The 24,758-nt window shown below is 36.7% G+C and overlaps 1 protein-coding gene across 1 annotated transcript in view; it reads right to left on the minus strand.

Moving 5' to 3' along the window:
• The window catches only part of ITGBL1 (integrin subunit beta like 1), a 198,826-nt gene that overhangs the window by 80,095 nt on the left and 93,973 nt on the right, over positions 1–24,758 (minus strand). The window contains exons 5-7 of the mRNA XM_006086929.3: positions 21,359–21,499; positions 17,480–17,620; positions 10,620–10,766 (exon numbers count right to left, since the gene is read on the minus strand). Coding sequence (XP_006086991.1) covers positions 10,620–10,766; positions 17,480–17,620; positions 21,359–21,499 — 429 coding nt within the window. The remainder of the gene's footprint in view (positions 1–10,619; positions 10,767–17,479; positions 17,621–21,358; positions 21,500–24,758) is intronic.

Here is a 24,758-nt window from a genome sequence, read left to right on the forward strand (position 1 = left end):
TAATGTATTTACAATCCATACTTCCAATGTGTATCTTTCTTACTAACAATTGACCTCAGAAGACAATTATGAGAACAAGAGCTCTCAAATAAGTTGCTTCTTCCGTCTCAAATGTATTGCCATATGGGGAAGGGTTATGGGGGAATGGGAGAGATGACCTTTGCCCCTAGTCTGTCTCCCACCACTTTCTTATTCTTTATATATCAAAAGTGAATTTGTTTCATGTTTCTTGTGAAAGTCATTCCCTTGTTAACTCAGTGTCTCTCTATGCTGCTCCCTTGACCTGGAATGCACTTTTAACTAAATTATCATCTGTCTATTGCTACCCATCCCTGCAGACTCAAGTCTAGCTTCACTTACTTCATGAAGTCATATTTTTGCACCCAAATGTATTTAGAAAAGATTATCTTACTCTTCTGATACTCAAGACACTTAAACCCTTTTCTCACCATATTTTCACATTTATCACAAAGGCTTAGTACAGGGGTTTGCAAACTTTTTGTGTAAAGGGCCAGATAGTAAATATTTTAGACTCTGTGTGCCATACACTCTCTGTAGAGTGTATGGTTCCATGAAGATTTTGGCTAATAACCATTCCAGATTGTTTCCCACTAAAAGTATCTGGTTTGCTTGTTTATATTGAGTAAAATCAAGTAAATAAACACTAGAGCCCCACATTACATCCTTCACTATGTATTTAGTGCTTTAATAGAAATAAATATATAATTTTGGTAACAAAATTGTCACAGTTGTCACACATTTCATTTTAAGCTCACTTAAAGAAATTAGGATTGAATTTTTGTCCAAGTTTCTATTTTCATTTCAAATAGATTTTGACAATATTTGTTGCAGCCTTTCCTAGGAAGTTTTCTTGGCCAAAGAATTTCACTGGTTTTCAATTTATATTATGCAAAATTTAATAAAAACTATGTATTGATTTGGATAAATTCTATTTTTTATACAAAATGTTCTGTTGCCATAGATAAAACATTTAAACAAGACCATTGAATGGAACACACAAAATAAAATACTCTCTTGAGAATGACACAGATTTTGGACTATGGGTTAGAGAAACCTCAGGTAATTGAAAAAATACTATTTTTATTATTTTCCACAGAAATAATTTCTATCATCCTTTAAAAAGATACACAATTCAGCTTCTGAATTTCTTCTCCTATCTGTTCTGTTGAATATAAAAATAACAAGAAGAAAGGCTAGATAAAATAAAGATGGAGAAATAAGAAACACCTTGCATGAGACCTTCTTTTCTGTTTAATTTGGCTCTTTTCAAATTGTTTTTTTTTTTATATATTTTATTGATTTTTTTTACAGAGAGGAAGGGAGAGAGATAGAGAGTCAGAAACATCGATCAGCTGCCTCCTGCACATCCCCCACTGGGGATGTGCCCGCAACCCAGGTACATGCCCTTGACCAGAATCGAACCCGGGACCCCTCAGTCCGCAGGCCGACGCTCTATCCACTGAGCCAAACCGGTTTCGGCTCAAATTGTTTTAATCATTCCCTTCATTATATGCAGATCATGGTTTTAGTTTAGTAAGTGCTGCTTCTTCATATGAGTGAGAGATTTAATATTGGATTTAATCAGGACCATCCAGTAAACCATCACATCTGGGCACCCGCACCATTGGCCTCCTCATGAGGATAGAAAATATCTGAACACAAAGAAGTCCCAGCACATCATGAGGACATAGAGAAACCATGCTGGAGGCACCATATTTAGTTCTCCCTGAATCCCAATAGTTTTGTCTCCATACTATCTTTAGTAAAGTCATAATAAATAACATTTAAATTCCTGAGATTTTGTGAAATATGAAAGGGCGAGGGCTATGACCTCCATCTTGCCCCGTATCCTCCATGTTGGGGCAGTAGCCATGTGCTCAGGAAGGTACCTTCTTCCCGGAGGCCCAGGCCTCTGCTGGCCATGCCCGGGATTTCTTTTAACTGACCAATGACAATCAAAGGACGTGAGCGCCATGGCCTGTGTAACAAGGCCCAACTTGCGCCTGGCCAATCGGCAGGGCCCACGGTCATCTCTCCTCCCCTCACTCCACCCCCCTATTAAAACCCTGTTTTTTCTCACTGTGGTCTCTCTCGCCTCTTGCCATTGTGTCGGAAGAGGCTGGGAGCCAGACCCGGGTCTGTAATAATAATAAAGGACTCTCTGCTTTTGCATCGGACTTGGCTGGCTCCCTGTTGGTCTGTTGGGGATCTTGAAATCTGGGCATAACAAAATATAGGCTGCATATACAGTTTATAACATTCTAATGAGTTTTCCTGAGTCCAAAGAAAGCAAATGAAAAATAGGCTTTTTTATCTTTCTAGATACCATATTACTGTTATAGGTCATTCCATGGTAATCTATGCTAATAATAGATGGTAATCTATACTAATAATAGAGGAATATGCGCGTCCCCTCCCCCTGCACCGGCCCCAGGTAGGAGCCCAAATCCTAGCCTACCTAAAACGTGGCTGTGTGCCATCATATCAGTAAGAAAGGGACATCCCACACTTGCCTGGGGCATCTAAGTCACTGGCCTAGAGAATCAGGGTTTCAGATAAGGGGATGCAGCATTCCACTGCTATCTTGAGTTTGTGGTTTCCAAGGAAACAGCCAGAAGGGATGATAAACCTTCCCCAAATGGCTCAGCGGGCGCCTATCTAAGCAGCTTCGTTTAAATCAAGCTTTTCCCACAGTGAATGACCCCAACCCTCCCTGGATCAAGCAGGTTCCTGTGGAGCACAATCTCCACGCAATACAACGGGGTCTCCAGTTTTGTCCCCGGCGATCTCATGCATGTTAGCTCGGGGCAGCGGAGAAGGAAGGGAAAAGGCATCATGCGGGGCAGCTCGAGCAAGCAAGCAGAAGGAAACCATGTCTGGCAGACGACTCCCCTGCCACCCCCTTCAACGTGTAAGAAGAATTAAATAAACCAATACAAACACCCCCCCCCCCCCCTGCCGCCTGCGGGATCTGGGACTGAGGGGCGTCCCACCCAGGCATTGCATACTTGCTTCCCACCCCCTTCATCCAAATGGACAGGCTAAGGGTTAAGAGAAGGAGGAGGAGCCTCACAGGATGGAGATCCCCGAGAACCGAGAACCGCACCCCTGCCCTCCCTCCTGACCTGACCTCTTGGAGCACAGGGCCTGACTTCGCCTCCAGCAGATTTGCATATCTCAGACCCTTCAGTGCTTCCAGGCACTGGGCATTCCTGCATCTTCCCTGCCTCCCAGCTGCTGACCCTCACTGTCTCCTACCCCAGAAGCACTCTGTCCTCCCCAACTTTCGGTCTTTATAGCCTAAATGCATGGTGGGGGTAGTTGCTTCTCCATGGAGTTTAATTGATAAGAACCCAGCGAAGTCACTTAGCAAGTGAGCTGCTCAGACTTCATCAGGGACAACGAATGACACACCTTACTTGGTTTTGATAGCAAAGCAATCTTATTCTTTTATTTTTTTAAATAGATTTTTATTGATTTCAGAGAGGAAGGGAGAGGGAGAGAGATAGAAACATCAATGATGAGAGAGAATCATTGATCAGCTACCTCCTGCACGTGCCCTACTGGGGATTGAGCCTGTGACCCAGGCATGTGCCCTTGACCAGAATCGAACCTGGGACCCTTCAGTCCTCAGGCCGAAGCTCTAGCCGCTGAACCAAACCAGCTAGGGCAAGAATCCTATTCTTAAAGACTTGATTTTTGTCATAAACAAGTGGATTTGAATTATATCAAACCAATATACATTTTTTAATGAAATGTCTCTTCATGTCTACTAATGCAATTCTACCTTAAAGCTTATGTTGTATAATCTATATTAATAAAAGGGTAATATGCTAATTAGACTGGACATCCATCTGGACGTCCTTCCAGACATAGCCACCAGACATAGCCATGGTGTCGGGGGCTGAGGCAGAGGTGGTTAGGGGCGACCAGGCTGGCAGGGGAAGGCAGTTAGTAGCAACCAGGCCAGCAGGGGAGGACAGTTAGGGGTGACCAGGCCAGCAGGCAGAGGTGGTTAGGGGCTATCAGGCAGGCAGACAGAGGCAGTTAGGGGCTATCTGGCAGGCAGGCAGGTGAGCAGTTAGGAGCCAGCGATCCCGGATTGCTAGAGGGCTGTCCCAGATTGGAGAGGGTGCAGGCCAGGCTGAGGGCTTCCCACCCCCACCCCTACCCACCTCGTGCACAAATTTTGTGCACCAGGCCTCTAGTAGAACATATAAAAAACATAACAGAGAGGGAACACTGTAAGTTCAAAGTGTCCTCAGAGATCCACAGAAAACTCTTGAGATGCACAGACCTTTAATGTCACAATACAAAAAAGTGCAAACTTTTGCTTTTGACATGATTTATCAATTCACTGATATTTTCCCCATTTAGTGAAGCACTAAAAGCAGGACATTCCTTCTGGGTGTGGAAACATAAAGAAATTGATTTTACAGGGTCATTTCTTCTTCTTTGGCTGTGGTCCTTAACGACTGTTTGAAGTACCATAACTTAGTGCATGTCTGTTCCAGAGTCCTCGAGCACTGGCAGATGCAGTGGATTGACCAATCTGCACACTCGGAATAGAGCTAATCTGAATCCCCTTCACTGTCTCAAAGCACTGCTGAAACCGCACACCAGGTTTCCTTGCCACTCGAAAACTCTGTGCAGTTCCCATTGCAATTAACTTACAATGACGTTCAATTAGGCTACTGAGAATTTTTTAAATATAATCAAAATCACAATAGGTGGTCTGGTGCTTAATGTAAAATATTTGGAGGTCTAACCTCTTGATAAATGTGTAAGTTCACTATATCACATTGTTAACTGTGGGCACTAGGTTGTACAGCAGATCTCAAGAACATATTTATCTGGTATGGCTCTAACTCTAGACCCATGAAATAGCCACTCCCTTTCCCCTCCCTATCTCCTGGCAGCCACCATTCCACTTTCTGCTTCTATGAGTGTGACTATTTTATATGCCTCTCATGTTAAGTATTCTTTACACACACACACACACACACACACACACACACACACACACACAAAGAGACACAAGGACATTTTTGCAGATATTTTGATTGTGGTGAAGGCATCATGGATGTATGCATATATCCAAACTCATCAAATTGCATACATTAAATAAGCGCAGGTTTTCTTTGTATATCAATTGTAACTCAATAAAGCTATAAAAAAATTTAATAAAAATAAAAAGCTTTTCTCTCCCCCCAAATTAAAAATAAATATATAGGGAGGACTTCAAATTTTTAAAACTGAGTATCACTTCCCAATAATAACATCTCTGTATACATAAATAAGAAAAATAATGATTCACTTGTAAAACATCACATAGAGTAATTAATACATAGGGTTAAAAAGTATATGCATCATGGAAAACTTCTCTGATAAATAAAAGCAAGACATTTTAAAGCTGTGCTTTGCCAGTAAAAAAAGAAAGATAAATTGAAAAATCTCCAGATGGTGTAAATCTGGCACACTATTATTCTTTGAAAGTATGTTCCTAGGTAAGGGAATTGAACCAACTTGCTTAATTCATTAATTAAAACATACTAATTGATAAAAATGAGGACATGTTTTCTATTTTCTAGAAGCTATAATATTAAATAATTAACCTCAATTTATCATTCTTGCTCCATTTCACACCTTCCCTTTGTGTGTTTAAGGACTAAAACATATACAATACCTCTTAGAACAAGTCTAATAAAAGAAAACCAAACGGCACAGAGGATAGGCAACAAAAACACGCGGGATTTGAGTACCAAACAAAAAGATGACTTGGGTACAAGGAAAAATGATCAAGGAAGGGGAAATACCTCAAACACAAGCCTCTAAATAATAATGCCTGCAGATAAATACGATTATAGGAGTCAATAAAATGAGTTTGATAAAAAGTGCATAACACTAAAAGAAAAATATATTGAGAAGAGCTACTGATTATTTAAATTGTCAGCATTGGAGGGTGAAGAGAACCCCTGATATGCTCCTGGCGGGAGAGTATACTGGCACAATTTTTCTAGAGAATATAAATTGTTGGGTGCGGCAATTTTTAATTGAAAAACTTTAATGTATTTTTATTCATTTAGGTGTATGCATTCTACATGTCAGAATTAATACTAAGAATTTGTGCAACTTTTAGGCTATCTGAATGTAAAGCACAATATGTATTTATTATTATTATTATTATTATTATTAATTTTAAATCCTCACCTGAGGATATTTTTCCAGAGAGAGTGGGAGGGAGAGGGGAAGACAGAGAGAAATATCAATGTGAGAGAAACACATTGATTGGTTGCCTCCTGCATGCACCCTGACCAGGGCTTGGGCTAGGGAGGGGCCTGCAACCGAGGTATGTGCCCTTGATGGAATCAAACCCGGGACCCTTTAATCTTCAGGCTGAGCCAAACCAGCTAGGGCAGTGGTTCTCAACCTTCCTAATGTCGACCCTTCAATACAGTTCCTCATGTTGTGGTGACCCCCAACCGTAAAATTACTTTCGTAGCTACTTCATAACTGTAATTTTGCTACTGTTATGAATCGTAATGTAAATATCTGATATGCAGGATGTATTTTCATTGTTACAAATTGAACATAATTAAAGCATAGTGATTAATCACAAAAACAATACGTAATTATATATGTTTTCCGATGGTCTTAGGTGAACCCTGAGAAAGGGTGGTTCGACCTCCAAAGGGGTCACGACCCACAGGTTGAGAACCGCTGAGCTAGGGCATAAAGTATAATATTTAGAACGTGAATAAAATGAGACAATTTAGATGTCTAAGAAAAGGAAGTTAGTTCTTTTGTTACAATCATATTATGGAATACCACGCAATTATACCAATGATTTTGCATAAGAATGTTTGTAACAAAGAAATAAATATATTCATTACATATTGTTCAGCAAATTGGTATAATAAAAGAACCAGTAAATCATCTAAACTGACAGCTTTGGAGTCGGAGGGCCTGTAGTAAAAGTTTGTGTTAAAACTTGCATCTCTGGGACTTACTGTGTAAGGTATCAAACTGTTAAAACTTCTAATTTCTTTTTCTGTAAAGAGAAGAATAATTGTTCTTTTTCCTACCTCATTATATTTGGGGGATAGCAAAAAGACAATGCGTGCAATGTTCTTAACATTTTACCCATTGAGTAAGTGTGCATAACATGCTGTTGATAGAGTAGCATAAATACATCATTTGTAAAATATGCACGTTTATATTTATTTTGATTTAGATATTGATATGATGTGCATATATTATTAACCTCAGTTGTCTTTTATGGTTTGAAATGAGATTTGCATTTGCTTGTCTGTTTGCTTTGGTTTAAATGTGTTCCCTAAATTTTGTACATGGCAGACAGTATGAGTCAGGAGTTCTGCTGCAGTAACAAAGTACCCCAATATCTGAGCTGATTAAAAAAAGATAGGTTTATTTCTTGCTCCTGTTACAGGTCCGTTGGTGGTGTCAGCAGAGGTTTCTGCTAATTATCCTCATTCAGAGACCCAAGCTAACCAGCCACCATCTCAAATACTCCAAATCCCTGGGCCAGAGGAAAACGGAGATGGCAAATCTCTCACCACCTCTTTAGCTTCTGCTCCAAAATGAACACATCCCTTTGTTCACATTTTTTTAACAAAGCCAGACACAGACTCAGGAAGAGAACCTCAATAATAATAATAAATGTATTTCTAAGTCACGAAGAGTTTAAAACTAATGTGTAACCTATCATTTCAGTTTTTTTAGCAGAACATTGGTATGAAAATAGAGAAAGTTGTACATTATGCCTAACTCCCAGGAGTAGAAATTAAGATGAACAACTGTGTATCCATATTGACTACATGAGAGTCAACTAAATTAAATGAAAAGTTATTCCTAGCCAATAAGAAATAGAAAACAAGGAATCAGAAGATAAGTAGATAACGTAAGAGATAATGTAAATTATTCCCCTACCTTGAAGACATAGGCGCACATTCAGTCATCACCAGCAGAAGCAAGTCATCCAATTTAATTTCCAGTGGAAAACGCCTTCACCTCACCTCTGAGGTGGACTCTACTGAGGAACTTCAGTACATTCTTCCAGGATAATTTATTTTTCTTGGCCCCAGCTGGTAAGCTGAAGAGGCTCTCTGGCTTGTGAACCGATGGGCCTTGTAATTGCTTTCCTCAGTCATGTAACCACTGATGCAATTGTCACTCATATATTACAAAACTAATCCTTCGCAAGTTTCATATTGGCTATTTGCTATGAAACATCCAATGCCAATGAGTTTGCAGATGTAGCACTATGAAAAAGGAAGGGTCTCTGATCATTGGTCTGAGTACTGGCTCCCATAAATCCTTGGTCTTCACTCTCAATATCCTTATATTTTGTTATGGTCCCTGAGAAATCCCTTCACTCATCAATACCTCAATTTCTCCATGAGGAAACTAGAAAAGCTTATTATTTATTTGTAAAGTATTTCAAAAGGCTTAAATGAATTATAAGAAATAAAAATTATAAATTAATCCATATATTCAACACCTTTTTAATAACAAACTTTAGATATACTCTACTTCTTCAAATTGTAGCTAAATTTATTAGCTAATCTCTAGAAAGGTAAGAGACAAATATGTGTTTATTAGAGTTTATTAAAAATTTATAGATAAAGCCCAAAAGAACCTTCTTGCACTAGCAGTATATTAAAAATTTTAGAGACAAATGAAAAATATCTCTGCTTGAGAGATATTTTGTATGTTTTTGTTTTTTTACCCATTATATAAGTTATTTTTAACAATAAATGAATGTATGTATGAGTAAATAAATAAATAACAGTAGTCTGAAAGATACTAACTTTTAATCTTACTTTAAAAGCATGAGAGACTCAAGCACTACAATGGCAATACTGTATTAATGCAGGCAGAACACTGGTTTTTGTCTAGGGTTATCAGTGAGAGACGGGGTAAGTCAGAAATGCTTGTGAAATAAAAATATTCCTCTACCCATATCTTTCTTATCTTCCTACTTATAATCATTAGGAACAAATATCAGAGTATAGGAAAATACCTATGGTACAAATAATCTTGGAGACTTTGGGAGTTTTCTACATGAGGAAAACTATGAGTAATTTTTAAAAGCAGATGATAACCAATAATGGCGAGGATGTGAAGAAACTGGAACCTTACCATTGCTGGTGGTAATGTAAAATGACTGCACCTTAAAGACAGTACCTCAAAAAGTTCAACCTAGATTACCATATGACCTAGCAATCCCACTTATGGGTATAAACCCAAGATAAATTAAAGCACAATTCACACAAAAACTTATACATGAATGTTTATAGGACATTGCTTACAATGGCTGAAAAGTAGAAACGTTCCAAATGTCCATTAAAAGATAAATGGATAAATAAATGTGGCCTATCCATACAAATGGATATTATTCAGCCATAAAAAGGAATGAAGTTCATGCTACAATATGGATAAAGCTTGAAAACATCCTAAGTGAAAAAAAGCCAGAAACAAAAAGGTCACATATTTTATAATCCCATTTATATGAAATACCCAGATTAGGAAAATCCATAGATTAATGGTGTTTAGGGGTTGAGGGGAGAGGAGAATGGGGCATGACTGGTAAGGGGTACAGAGATTCTTTTTGTGGTGATGAAAAAGTTCTAGAATAAGATAGTGGTGATAGTTGCTTAATTCTGTTAATATACTAAAAGCCACTAAGTTATACACTTTAAAAAAGCAACTTTTATGGTACTTGAATTATATCTCAATAACAAATTTATTTTTCAAAAAGAAAACTGTAACAAAATTAAACATCTGATCTAGCATTCAGACAAAGGAAGTATTCCTTTTCCTCTCTCAAGAATAAAATTTACAATAACTTCAATTACCAGTTCCTCTGAAAGCATAGTTTATATTAATGTTTGTTGCCATTTTCAAGTTAGAGGTGAAATTGTATTTCTTATTTTGATAAATCAAAAAGAATGGAACCAGCTTTCCGCTAGATGAATGCCTCCTTCTTCAATTTGTACTGATCTGGTACCAAGAGTGCACCTGAGACCACATGCTGTCTAAGACAACAAAAGCCTATTCAGAACTATCTGTGCATACAATGCTCTTTCAGAAGCCAACACTCTCCCCAATACAATGTTACTGAGTTTCAGAAATGGCAGTGAACTATTAGATGGTCTCATTCAGAAAATTTTAAGCAAATATTCAAACATTTTTATTTTCTTTTTAATGTATCATTGAACTGAGTCAAAATGAACTGAAATTGAACAAACCTCAAGGTTACAGTGAATTGATAGCATGTGAGTGTGTCTGGGTATGTGGGGCAGAAAGGGAAAGAGAGATTATATTTCTCCAGGTACTTTCATTCATGGAACTTGGATTTTTTTCATTACATTTATTGGGGCAACATTGGTTAATAAGATTATATACATTTTCAAGTGTACAATTCTGATACATCATCTGTATGTTTTATTAGTTCTTAAAAGACTCATCGCTCATTTAGGAATCTTAGCTATCTTTTCAGTAGGATATATGTGAGCTGAATTCATCTGTCGCATAGGATTAGGAGGCGGTGGTAAGGCCTGAGAGCCCTCACTTACCCCTTCCGGAGCAGGGCAGATCAGAGCTCCCTTGGCACTTCTTGATGCTCTCCTCAGCCGACAGTGGGCAGGAACGTGGGTGCTCACACTTCTTCCCATACCAGCCTACTTTGCAGTCACATCTTCCACAGTTACATTGTCCATGACCTTCACAATGAGAGCAGTTAAAATATATATACGTGTGAAAAATATATTGAAGTCAGAATTCATTTCAACAGGGACTGTTATGAGTCAGGATCTTAGTTAACAATATTAGACCTTAAAGCAAAGGTACATTTTTCTCAAGATCCTAAATACCTAATTTATATTAATTGCTCATAAGGGGTAAAGAAAGGCAACAACTCCAGATATGATTAACAGGCTTATAGGGCTATAAATGTGAATTTATCAAAATCCATAGGCATGTGATTGTCTTGGCCTGCTGTAGCCTAAATAGAATATTTGATGGATTTGACAATTAATTCATGTGGAGAAAGCACTGGAAATGGAAAATAATTTGTTTGTGAAACAGGGTCTTATCTTTTGAAGTCACCCACACATTATTTTCATTATATTTATTTCTTTAATTAATTAATTAATTAATTATATTTTTATTGATTTCAGAGAGAAAGGGAGAGGAAAAGAGAGATAGAAACATCAATGATGATGTCCTCAAAAAATGTATACACACTTTGAATAATTATTAATGCCAATGTTTCTTTCTTTTCAGATTTAATCCATTGAAATTAATACTTATTCAAAGTGTGTATACATTTTTGGGGATACCCTGTATGTATAACATGTGAATAGGATCATTTAGGCCTTCAAATATGAGGATTTTTATTTTAGTAGTTTAATTTATTAGCAATTAGATTTCATTGGTTGTAGATCCTGTGGCTTTTTGCCATTTATCCCTGCTTAAGAAATTCCTACTCTTCTCCTCAACCCTCAAGCCATTTCAAGCAAAATTTGCGAACAGAGCTGTAGTACAAATGCATAGGTAAATAACAGTTTTAAAAACAAAATCTTTAACATTTAAAGTACAATCTATTCTGCCATCTTATAAAAGCTAATGGCTTTGAAATTCTTGAAGACAAAGCGTTTTCATTTCAAGAACATTTAGATCTGCCATGAGGAGAGCAGGCAAAGTACAGAACATGCTGTCATTTGTGGAAGATCAGTTAACACTTTAACCAAAAAAAAAAACTGAACAAGAGAGTTAGATTGAAAGGGGGGGAAGCTTTACTCTTGAGAGTTTAAAATAGCTGTAAAAGTTAGAACAAAATACCCAGCAGGTTTAAGATGCCAGGAAGTCCCTACCCAGGAGGATGCCACCCGCTGCTGCAGTTGTTTGAAATCCTCAGGCAGCAGCCCGTGCCCAGTGTGAAGGTCCCAATAACTAGGCACCTAAAATGAAACAGGAGCCTGTGCTGGGGACACCTGTGACTGAAGGGAGAACAGTCTCAAGTTCTATCGTTGGGACACAGATTTAAGAGCGGTTATTATTGTCTATCTGAGGATCATCCACATGTAAATATTAAAGTAATTGTGGCTGAATAAAACAAATTTGTGAGGACAGTCAGAAGTTATTAATAAGGTATTTTTAGAGTTAAAATATGGTCCAATTAATATCAAAATATGTCAGATTAATTGTGGATGCATTAAAAATTATGGAAAAATGCAGCTACTCTAGAAAAAATAGCTCTATGTTATGATTGTAGTTTCATTTTTTTTAATCCTTTGCTATTTCTGTGCTCTGTTATAAACACTAGAGGAAGATGTAGCCTGTGATATATTGCACTTCTATTTCCTATACATTTAATGCAGTATCATGGGGCATCTTAAGGATGAAGCCTATGAATTTATGCTTCACCTCCAGTCATAAAGGAAACTGAAATTTTTCTTCTAGAGTTCCTAGTCTCTCAATTCTTCTGTAAAAGTTGAGAGAGAGAGAGAGAGAGAGAGAGAGAGAAGGAATCATTTTATAAAGATAAAATAAAGAAGATGAAAATGCATGGTTTTGATATACAAAGAAAAGTTTAGAAAAGATAAGATTTATTTAGCATCAAAATCTTTTAGACTACCATAACATACACTATCAGAGTATTTTATACACAAATAGTAGAAAGGGCATAAAAGAAATTAGGGTACTTGTGTCCCTGATCTAAATGTGTCACTAGTTCATCTTTTGGGGCCTCATCTCACTGGACTTTATCTTTAAAAGTGAGAGAACTAAAAGATGTGAATTTCACCACTCTGATCAGATATGTAATGTTTCCATGCTAGTTTATCAAGCTTGTAGAGTATGCCTGCAGGAGCTAATTTCATTGCTTCTAACAAATATTTCTTTAAACTCTGCAAGCAAAGATAACAAAACAGAAATAAAAGATATAGATTGTTATTTATTCCTGATATCAAATATGAGGAGAACTGCTTTCAAAAGATCTATAAGCATGCATTAACACACACACACTCACACACACACACACACACACACACACACACACACAATGGGAGAACAGCATGGTATTGGTGCTGGTATGTACAGTAAATGGGATCACAGCCAAATCTGTACCATATGGGTGGGGAGTTGGCAGCAAGACCAGACAGCAAGTGTCATCATGGCAATGTTGGGCAGGTAAAACTAAAAAGGCTCTCAAGCCATGATATTAGAGACTGTTGACACCAAAACTGATTTTTTCTTTGCAATTATTGTGCTCCTTTGATTTAAGCTATCTAAACTCAGAAATACAGGACAAATACAGTTTCATTCACTCCAGACAAACACTCTTCTGCTATAGTGGACATTCCTTTCTTTTAAAATGGTCATGAACTGGAATCTGATGTTGACAAGTAGTTTCTTACAAAGTAATATGAAGACAATCAATAGAGAAAAGTTTGGGGAAATAAATTAGATCTAACCAGTACTTGTTATTTTAAAAAATCATTCAATATATTGATTTTCCTTCAAGACAATGCAAACTGAACATACTTAATAATTTCCTTCAGTTTCTTTCCTTAGTGCTTTGGTAATCCACAATGATAAAATTTCCCACATAATATAGGTTCTATCAAATGATTCCATTTTCCAAACTATTGTAAGCCAGGACTAATCTTATATTTTCATTATTTTGATAGGCAACCCAAACTGAAAGATGGAGTTTAAGGTCACACTGCAGCATAATTTTTCAATTATTGAAATTTGGGAAAGAGACCAGGGTGGTAAGCAATCATCAGGAATAGAAACGTATTTCAGAATCAGAAAGTAAATTCAAAGGACCAGCTCATAGAACTGAAGTAACAGTTGGTATACTTTAGGATTACTGGTCATGTCCTGGCCATTTTAGTTGCACCCAAGTTTTGTCAATAATATTATCTTTGAGTGTTTGTGTGTGTGCGTGTGTGATGTTTGTGTATGACTAAATACATACTAACTGCACCATGTAATGGTGAACAATATATAGCAATAAAAGAAAAAATAAATAAAGCAAGTTTATTAAGTTTATTTGAAAGCAGGGTTATGTTTTAAAATATTTGTACTTCCATACCTATGATGGAGTAGGCACAAAATATCTACATTTAAGTGTATTACTGAGAAGAGCCAACCTAAACTAATCCATCAGGAGATTTCTTTTGGATTTAAATAAGACCACCACTCTCTGGATGGCAAGAATAGAAACTAAAAATAAAGCTGCATTTCATCTGAACCATATTACACTCCAGCCTTGCATAAATCACTAGAGAATATTGACATAGTTGGGTTACTTTTGTCTCATAAAACTAAGCTATTAACAAACGCAGTAATCAGCTGCATGGCACCCTTCCTATGGTGTGACTTAGGCAATTAGAAAAATTGTAAAGACTAATAATTCACTAAGCCTTATATATAAAATTACACAGATTTAGTAAGAATAAAGAAATACTGCTGAGATTGGTGCCTGCCCAAGATCATAATTATGTTCAGAGAAGTTTAGTTTTATAAGAATTTTGAGCACCAAGAGGATAGTTCTTCCTTATCAAAATAAATTGAAGAATTTTATTTTCATCACTTGGAGATTAAATTACATGAGTATTTGGGCCATATGTGTTTTTAAATGACACTTAAAGGCAGTGCAAACTTTTTCAAGTTACTTAATTTCTTTGAACCTGTTTCCTCTTCTGTTAAAATATAGATAATCATGTCTCCCTCTCTGAGTTAGTATGAGCCTAAAATGGAATGAGATATGTGAACGAACTTGGTAAGTATCTATCAGAGTAGAATCTCTGTCAATGTTTCTTCTTTCCTAAATGCCTCAACTTAACTGTGAGAGGCAGGCTATGGAGAACTGGACACATTCAGTTCACTCAAATAATGACAAAATCACAATTACAGATTTCATGAATCATTGTCTTATTTCTTATTGTTCAAACTGCAGCCTATTACCTTAACACTTTTGCCCATTCCTACCTGTTTATACCCACAGCATGGAAACCACATATAAATGGTTAATCATTCTCTTCTAGCTGCCTTCCATGAGAAACCTCAATTGCTTAACATTCTTGTCTGAAATCTCATAGGATATGGAAGAATGAAAAATGAGAGGAAAAGAAAAATGGGATAGAAGGAAAAAGGGAGGGATTAAATGAAGTGCAAAGTTTCAGATTCCAAGTAGTCCTTCTTAATGGCTTTTATCTGCCCAACATATAATAGTAATTCTAAGCTTAAGTAACATGCAACAGGAATTGTGAACTTATAAAGGATAGAGATATCAACTGAAATGCCAATATCCATCTTTACCTCATGGTCCTAGTCCCTCACAATTGAGATAGACCAATTCACAAGAGCCTGAATTATCACTATAATATATTTATTTTGAAATTTTCTACCCCACTCCCAAATCAGGATCATGAATTTAACAAGGAAGAACACACCCTATTGGGGGAGGGGGGGAGGAAGTATATCAGAAAGCCACACACATTTTTTTATACATAAAAAACCTGATTATCTCCTTTATTTTCTTATTTTAAATTGTGTGAATTCATATTTTATCTCATAATCTTAAAATGACATTCTTAAATGATGTTCATTGAGTCTCAGTATAGTTTTCATTACCAACTCTGTGCTTATCACTAAATTCTCACATTCAGTTCTGATCCTTTAGACCCACATATTTAATAAGCTAAAAAATATAAATGTTAGGTTGTCATTGGTCCTTTATGATTGATATATTTGACCATTTCCTTCTATATTCCCCATCTCAGTAACATTTACCACACAACCAGATCCGTGACTACAGCCCTCCACTGCATAAAACCATCACAAACTCCCCCTTGTCTTTACAATAGAGTCAAGCCCTGCATTATGCTGGTGTGATAATAAAGAACATTCATATTAATGAATAATAGAAAAATCTGAAAAGAGCATCATCCCCTCAAGAGAACAGGATTCTTGAAATATTTAGGAAATCCTCCTGAACACCAGGGCTAATCAGAAGAGGAAACGTTCCATAGTGGGAAGTTTAAGCAACAGGCTCCCCTCAACGAGGCCAGAGGTCTTTGCAGTTGTACAATCACACTTAGATAGGGCAGCTCTTTTATCTCCCTTTGCTTTGAATAGACCAGTGGTGTTTCCTATCCATGTACACCAACCAAGAAGTCAAGCTTAAAGAGATGTCTGTGCATATGTCTCTGCCTTCTGGATTATCAAACCTAACTGGGCTGAACACCCATAATCCATTTTTGCTAAATGACACTTTTGCAGACAGATCTATTTTTTTCCCCATTGAACCCTTAAAAATTCTGGCAGGTCATATATTTATCCCTTTTCATTTGGATGTCAAGCTCCATAAAGTCAAGAATCATGTTTAGCCCTAACCGGTTTGGCTCAGTGGATAGAGCGTCGGCCTGTGGACTGACGGGTCCCAGGTTCGATTCCAGTCAAGGGCAAGTACCTCGGTTGTGGGCACGTACCTCGGTTGTGGGCACATCCCCAGTGGGGTGTGTGCAGGAGGCAGCTGATTGATGTTTCTCTCTCATCGATGTTTCTAACTCTCTATCCCTCTCCCTTCCTCTCTGTTAAAAAATCAATAAAATAGCCCTAACCAGTTTGGCTCAGTGGATAGAGCATCGGCCTGTGGACTGAAGGGTCCCAGGTTCGATTCCAGTCAAGGGCATGTACCTTGGTTGCGGGCACATACCCAGTAGGGAGTGTGCAGGGGGCAGCTGATCGAAGTTTCTCTCTCATCGATGTTTCTAACTCTCTATCCCTCTCCCTTCCTCTCTGTAAAAAATCAATAAAATATATTTTAAAAAATCAATAAAATATATTTTTAAAAAAGAATCATGTTTAGCTCCTTCATTGCTGGGCCCAGAAGCCCAGATGCAGTCCAGACCCTGGCAAATACTATTTCCTCAATAAATATTTATGAAACAATTTTTTGAATCCACTAATGATATTCAATTTAAACTAATTTGCAGAATAATTTTGGTATGTAAATTATATTGAAGTATTAATGCATTAAAATATCCATGAGAGATGTATTATCCTAAGTTTTGCAATATATGAATATAGCTTGTCATCATGGTACCTATTCTGTTAGTTGTCATAAGGTCTGCCAGTTTTGAATTCTCTGAGTTAAGCAATAGATATCTAGAGCTAATGGCTTTCCCTGGTTGGAAATTAGACTAATTTTAAGAGAGTGATGCATTTTTCCTCTCCAGTCTTTGCTCAAAGTGTGAATTATCTTAAAGGTTTCCAAGTGACTAATAGGAGTGCTGTGGATATCCAATGTTTCAGAATGCACATTCAGTTCCTTTATAGTTTCTGTGAGAATCAGAATGAATCTTCAAATAGGAAAATGAATATTTTTAAAATTTTAAATAGGAATTTAGAGAGCACTTACCCGAACAGAAGTCATCAGAATATCTGTCGTAGACAGCTCTACAATCCCTTTCATCACACTCACAGGTGTCTCCGTGAATATCTCCCCAGTCTCCAGTTGGATCAACATCGTGGCAAGAACATTCACCACACACACAAGTCCCTACATGGGAAAATGCTTTTATGTGAGTCTAGTGAGAAACATTCATGAAAGAAAAAGGCTTATATATTACTTTTTAAAAAATCTGTGACTTATTTTATATTTGAAAAATACATGTATTCAGAAAAAATTATTCTACAAAGGAAAATTCCATCTAAAGTTGATAGCAGAGATTCTTTTAATAAACAAAATTTATTATCTATGTCAATATTTATATGGAATTGTGGAATATGTCATTAGCTCTGTGTTGGTTTGTCTCAAAGATAATACCCCCAAAATTAAAATAGCACAAGATAAAATCCTTTTCCTCAAGAAGCTCCCAATATACTTGACAAAAAGAAAGCTAATGAAAGAAAAATAAGCAAACAATAAACGTCTGAGTACTAGCATTTTGTAAACTAGGACATAAATACTGTGAGAAATACTGTAAGAGTTTGGGGGAGAAGAAATCAATGTGGGCTGAAGTAATTAGGGTAGATGGTCTGGATATGTAGGGAGATGGGGAAATATTCTAGGATCGATTAGAAGTAGAACAAATCAAGAAAAGTCAAGAAAGCAAGAATAAGCAAAGGGCAGGGATGGGTGTGGGGATCCTAAGGAATCCCTGGAGCAGAAGGTGCATGTAAGGAAACCCAATGATAAGTTTTGCTAGCTAGGATGAGCTCAAGTTATAGAATATGTTGGATTAGATAGAGAAATAGAACTGTGGTCACATGTAGATTTCCAAAGGGGAAGTGCCCAGTTATAGATCATATTTACTTTGTGTGAATTATCAATAATCATCTTTAGAGCCACCAGCTAATCATCATTTGAGGGAAAGATAAAGTTAAATTTCTTTCTCACCTCTCACATCAGAGTACATTCTAATCTAGTTAGATTGAAGATTTAGAAATATAAACTAAAATCATAAAATAAATCTTTTTTATTCAAAATCCCAAAAGCAAATTACTATAAAGAAAAATAGAAATAGATCTATATCAAAATGTAAAAATTTGGTTGCAAACAAAACACCAAAAACAAACAGTTGGAATAAATAGTCATATGTGGGCAAAAGACAAAGAACTACTTTCACAAACTTAAACAATTCTTAGAAACCAATATGTAAAGGACAAATATGCCTAAAGTGAAATAGACAAAGGCAAAAAGAACACCAATCAGAGATTTTGTAGAGATGTAATGAGGATAGATAAACATACAATGCTTACCACTCAACCTATGATTACTAAGGGGTGGGGGTGGGGGGATCTGTAAAACAATAGTGAGTTAGAATTATTTTGGATGTAAGATTGGCAGAGGTGAAAAGATGGCTAGGATCAAAGATTGGTGAGGTATGAAGTACAAAATAGTACAACTCTGGATGTACCATTTTTTTCACAATATGTACTCTGAAAATGTGGGAATTTTAGCATAAGAGTCTACTTCAAATAATTTAGCCACAATAAAGGAAAAGTACACAAAAGTATATATTCAGGAATATTAAATATGATGGCATTTATGTTATTGAAAAAAACTAGTGACATAAATATCAACCAAAAAAGAATTAGTACAATGTGTAGCTTGGATTACCAAGCAGCCATTAAAGGTAAAAATTGGGTTTTGCTCTGTGAGCATGGAAAGATACCCAAAATATATGGTTAAATGAAAAAAAGAAAATTACAGCCCAGCCGATGTGGTTCAGTGGTTAAGTGCCAACCCATGAACCAGCAGGACAGGGTTCAATTCTTAGTGCACATGCCTGGGTTGCATGCTCAGATCCCCAGAAGGGGATGTGCAGAAGGCAACAGATCAACAATTCTCTCTCATCATTGATGTTTCTCTCTCTCCCTCTCCCTTCCTCTCTCTGACGTCAATAAAAATATATTTTAAAAAATTAAAAATTAGTATGTATAGTATGCTTTAATTTTTGTATTAAATTAGAAGAAAATACATGTCAGGAAGCATACAAATAATGAATTTAAAAATAAATAAATAATAAAAACAGACCAAAACATTATGTACCAAAATGCAAAAGGAGGTTATATCTGTATGTTAAGATTATGGATCATTTTCTTCTTTACTATCTGCATTTTTAAAGATGAGTATGCATTGCTTTTGCAATAAGTTACATGATGTGGGGGGCTGGGTGTGTGTTAAATTGGGTCCAGTGAGAAATTGTGATTAAACAAAAGTGGGCAATAAAGAACATTTATTCTATCACCGATGAGCTGTGTTCAAAACTTTGGCGTTTTGGTCCTTAAAGATGGGCTAAAAAGGAAGATGAGGCAGACATGTGCAGGATTAATGTCTCTCTCCTACCGGGGAAGCAATGATAAGGAGAGTTCTAGGGGAGACATAAGTGGTAGCTCTGGGAAAAGGAACTCATTGTGGTGCCTGCCCTCGCCTGCCTTCACACACTCCTGAATCTCACCTGCTACCAGCCTCATTTAGACATGCTGCTTCCTGTTCTGCCTCTGCCCGATCTCCAAATCAGAAAACGTTCAGCACCAGAAGAGAGGGAAGGCAGGAGGTGAGATGGAGAGGTGGCAAGTAATGTGTGTTTGTGAACGACATCTGCCTCAGACCTCACATATCCCTGCAGAACGAGGACCTGCTCCACAGTCCAATCAGCTTCACTTTTCCCCTCTCTCTCTTCAACACCTAAATGGTTATTTCCCACTGTAACACAGTTCAAGCTTCTTACACTGACATCCTTACCGTGACTATGGACCCTACTGAATAAAAGAACTGAAGCAGAAACAGGTCCTTATATACGAAAGGAAAACATAACGTGAATTAGTATGATATACAGTCAGATCTATTCTACATAAATTGAAGAGAGAAGTCTTTTAAAGGATTTTTGTTACAAGTTCAGATCTTTTCCTTTCTTTTCTCTATGTTCAGATATGTGGCACATTTTACTGTTCTACGTCAGTTTTTAAAAGGATAAAATTGGTGTGTGTTAAGGTTTTCCCTGGAAGTATTATCTCTGAAAATGCATCATTTACTTATAGAAATGAAAAAATATTTTTTCCAGTTTCTAGATTTTTATAGAAGGAAATATGACCACTTATTCATTTCATCAGGTAGGCAAAGAACACCTACAGCATGACTCTCTTTATCCATCAGTCCAGCTGACGAATTTACAGTTTATATCAACAGTTAACTCAATTTAAATTATATTTTTTCAATAGTAATATGTTTTTTAAATGTATGCCTAAGGCTAGTCTAAATTTCATATGGCTTTTGATAACATTTCCAAATATATTGTGTCCAATATGACACTTCTATTATTGTATATAAAAGTTAAATGACTCTATGTCAATTCTGTATTTCAACCAAGACTTCAATTGACTCATCATTAAGAGGAGATTTTTTTTTTAATGTTCTCTGGATAATTAGATGCTCATGCTGTAGATGGTTCTGTTAGTCAAGAGACATTTAACAGAAGTATCTACAAGAATTGCCTTTTAGCTGCACTATGCTATTTCTGGACGGCCGCCAAAGAAATTACAGTTCCTATGTTAACTATTTGTTCAGTGAAGCTTAATGAATGACAGTAGCTTTCTAATTTTTCTGTTTTCTACTCAATAAAAGACAAAAAAGAGAAAATTGTTGGTATAATAAATGTTGATTTTCATCAAAGTCAATGACTATCAAAGATGACTTCCTCCCACACAGAAGGAAATGCAGAGAAAAGGAGTGTTAACAATTAAGAGCTCTGTTTGCCTCCCAAATCCATAGTAATGTGTATGAATGACACACCTCTGTTACTGCAGATTTTGCCATCTGGTGATGTGCATCTTCGCTTGCTCTCCCAGGGGGTGATATCACACTGGAATTCGCATTTATCTCCATGCCAACCAGCATCACAGTAACAGTTTCCACAGTAACACTTTCCATGGCCTTTACCCAAAATGAATTTTATACAGTGAGGAAAAAAGCAACTTTAAAAGCAGAATTAACTTTCTACCTCTTTATAATCATTGTTGCTTTCTGAAATAATATATCTGCTTCACACTTATTGCTTAAAATAATCAAGTAGTTTCTCCCAAAAACATTATAGTTATGCCTATACTTACATAACCACACACACCGAGCAAGTCAAAGTGTCCTCTAACTTGTCCTAGCCAGGCAGCTGATTAAAATGAATGCGTTTTAAAGAAATGATAGGAAAGACTGTGAAAGTCTATTACATTCAAATCTCAAATGTATGCACCAAACTCAAATGCATTTAAGTATTTACTCTAAGGGCACTTCTTGAATTGGTCATTAAAATATTTTATTTATGAAATCAACTACTGAGAAACCAATGGTGTGTATTTACTTGGATGCATATTATTAATGACTGAACCATTGCTTAAACCAGAGGAAATGTTTCATCTTTCCATTCAACTGTGTCCCACAAGCTGTTGTGTTCCACCACATGGAAAAGAGGTTTTCAGCTAAAACAATGTTTAGAACTCATTTAGATCAATGAAATATTCTAGACCCTGGATCTCAGTCAAATTCCCACCATAACTGTGAAGGGGACACAAATGGTAGGTAAGGGCACCCCATCATTTTGTATCCGGATATCACCACACCCTTTCAAATGGTTACCCTACTTGTTTGTACTTACAACCAATGAATCTGTAATGAATCATCACGCCATCACTTCCTGCATCCGTATCTATCAATCCTTCTACAAATTTCCAAAGATGGCAATTCTTTTATATCACAAGCCTCGGACTCTTGAGAATAGCAAGACAACCGTATACTAAAAGCTTTTCCTATGAGTCAGGATTTTAAAATCCTTCTTATGTCTTCCCTTTTTGTAGTTATGCCATCCAAACATGAATGTGTGCTTCTTGTTCTTGTAAATATGATAAAAACCAGGGTCACACTGTGTTTTAGTCTATTTTTTCTGCAATATAGGAATTTATGTTTTATCAGAGTCTATGGCTAAAGTCTTTGAACTTCCCTCTTTTTCCTCCCACAGCCATAATTCCAGAGGATCCATCGGAAACTGATTGTGAAGCTATTTTTCTTTCTAAGCACTATGGCATCCTGGCCAATGGCAAGAGTCTCAGTAGGGTTTCTTGTGCAACTCTTGTCCTTCAGATGAGACTTCTTTCAAGCGGACACACAATAGAGAGACAAAGAGGAAAAACAAGAGGTGAAGAGAAATTGCTCTAATGAGATACAGAGAAAGAGACCCATGCATACAATTCCATGTTTTCTGTCTGAATAAGCAGTAACTGGGAAACCCATTAAAAAAACACACACCTTTTCTTAGCCTAATATATTATCACACACACCGAGCAAGTCAAAGTGTCCTCTAACTTGATTATTTCCACAACAAATTTAATTTATTCACATAAGCAAATATAAAGGCTACTAAATTATACATTTATATTTATAATTACATATTATAATTATATGTATGTCTTATACATTTTGTTTATGAACTTAAAAATATCTCTGCATGTACACACACACACAATATTACATTAAAATGCTAAATCACAAGCCTCAGAAACTTGAGGGCTACCCTGGAAAATAGCAAGACAACAGTGTACTGAAAGCTTGTCCTATGAGCCAGTTCTTTAAAAAAACTTGATTAACTTCTAAAACCAGAATTTATTTTTTCTGTAATTTCAGGAAATTTATGTAAGCTGCTACATATGTAAGGATTACTTTGACATTAACAAATGATCATAAATCTACATTCTTCCCACCAAAATCTTTCTATATTTATAAAATTTAGTATTCCATTTCAGTTTTACTAAAAACAATCATTGAGGTAGAGGTGAAAAAGAAAAGAAAAATCATGTAAAGCTACACCTTTATGCATGTATAGAAATGTAAGCAGATATCCTCATAACTCAAATGAAAATATTGTAACAAGACATCTGAATAATTGAGATAAAATAAAAGCTTCAGGGCAATACACATTCTGGACAATAAACATTATTCTTTGCTTTGTATAAACTGTTGGAGCAAGAAAATCTCATTTTGCATTGCTTCACTGATGGGCTGGAGAATCACCTCTCAACAGATTGGTTCCCTGTGAATGACAGGTGGAAAGATCTACAAGCCCAGTCCATGTCACCCCCAGAGGATTTACCAGAAAGCTGGGGTCTGTGGTCAGAGACTTTGCACCATGAAATTGCTTAAGCCTCAAACAAACGGAAATCTAAGTGAAAGGTTGAGAGTTAACAATCTCCTGTTGTGTTGTTTCAAGTTAAATGTTTACATTTACAAAGGCAAATAGACTTTGCTTTGGTGGTCTGCATCAGAACACCTTGGCCCCAAGCATGTTCCATTCCTCTTGTTTTGATTTGTAATAATTGTAACTGAAACAGCAAGAGGACAAATACATCATATTTGTGGGTGTATTTATCTAATTGTTCTAATTATTTTGGACTGAGCCCTTTAGCAGAATTCTCTGAGCAGTATCTAGCTTAGGTCACTGGCTTGAAAAAAAGAAGACTTTTGCATTTGTTTGTTTTATCCTGGTGGATTGTCCAGCAATGAAGCCAGAGAGAAAAACCCAAGCAGGCCTAAATAAGAATATCTGGATGACCACGGGAATCGAAGCTCTAATTTGTTTTAGTCAACAAAGGGACAGTTTGTCTTATGTTATTGACCCTTTCTCAATGGCCTCTGGTTCCTCCTGGCCCCCTTTGCCCCTGATCCTTCCAAGGAAATACTCTTCTGAAATCACCCATTCTGCAAACAGGATAGGATTCCATGAACTGGAATCTTGTCAGAGATAAATGAAATAAGCAATTGCTTATTAATAGAAAGATGATCTCACACTAAAATTATCAACTGCAGAGAAGGGTTTACCTAAGCTAAAGGGATTTTCATTGCTCTCTACTTTCCTCTCCTGTGTCGGTATGATTGCAAACTGAAACTTTAGGAACAGGCTTGCAGTTAGGTAAACAGAAGAGAGGGACACTACGGGTGGCGAGGAGCGGATCTTCTCATGGAACGCCACATCCTGGGCACTGATGCAGTTCTCATTGGTGAGGGGTCAAGAGTACAGTCTTTGGCATTACCTCATGTTGTACCAGTGATTGGCACTAGCGAGCATGCAATCGCTAGTACAACAGACAAAAATGATTTGAGTAATGGTGGTACATAGAAAAGATCATGAAAAATGTTATCTGTGTGTGTG

Source organism: Myotis lucifugus, unplaced genomic scaffold (genome assembly GCF_000147115.1).
Source record: "Myotis lucifugus unplaced genomic scaffold, Myoluc2.0 scaffold_33, whole genome shotgun sequence".
Classification (NCBI taxonomy): Eukaryota; Metazoa; Chordata; class Mammalia; order Chiroptera; family Vespertilionidae; genus Myotis; species Myotis lucifugus.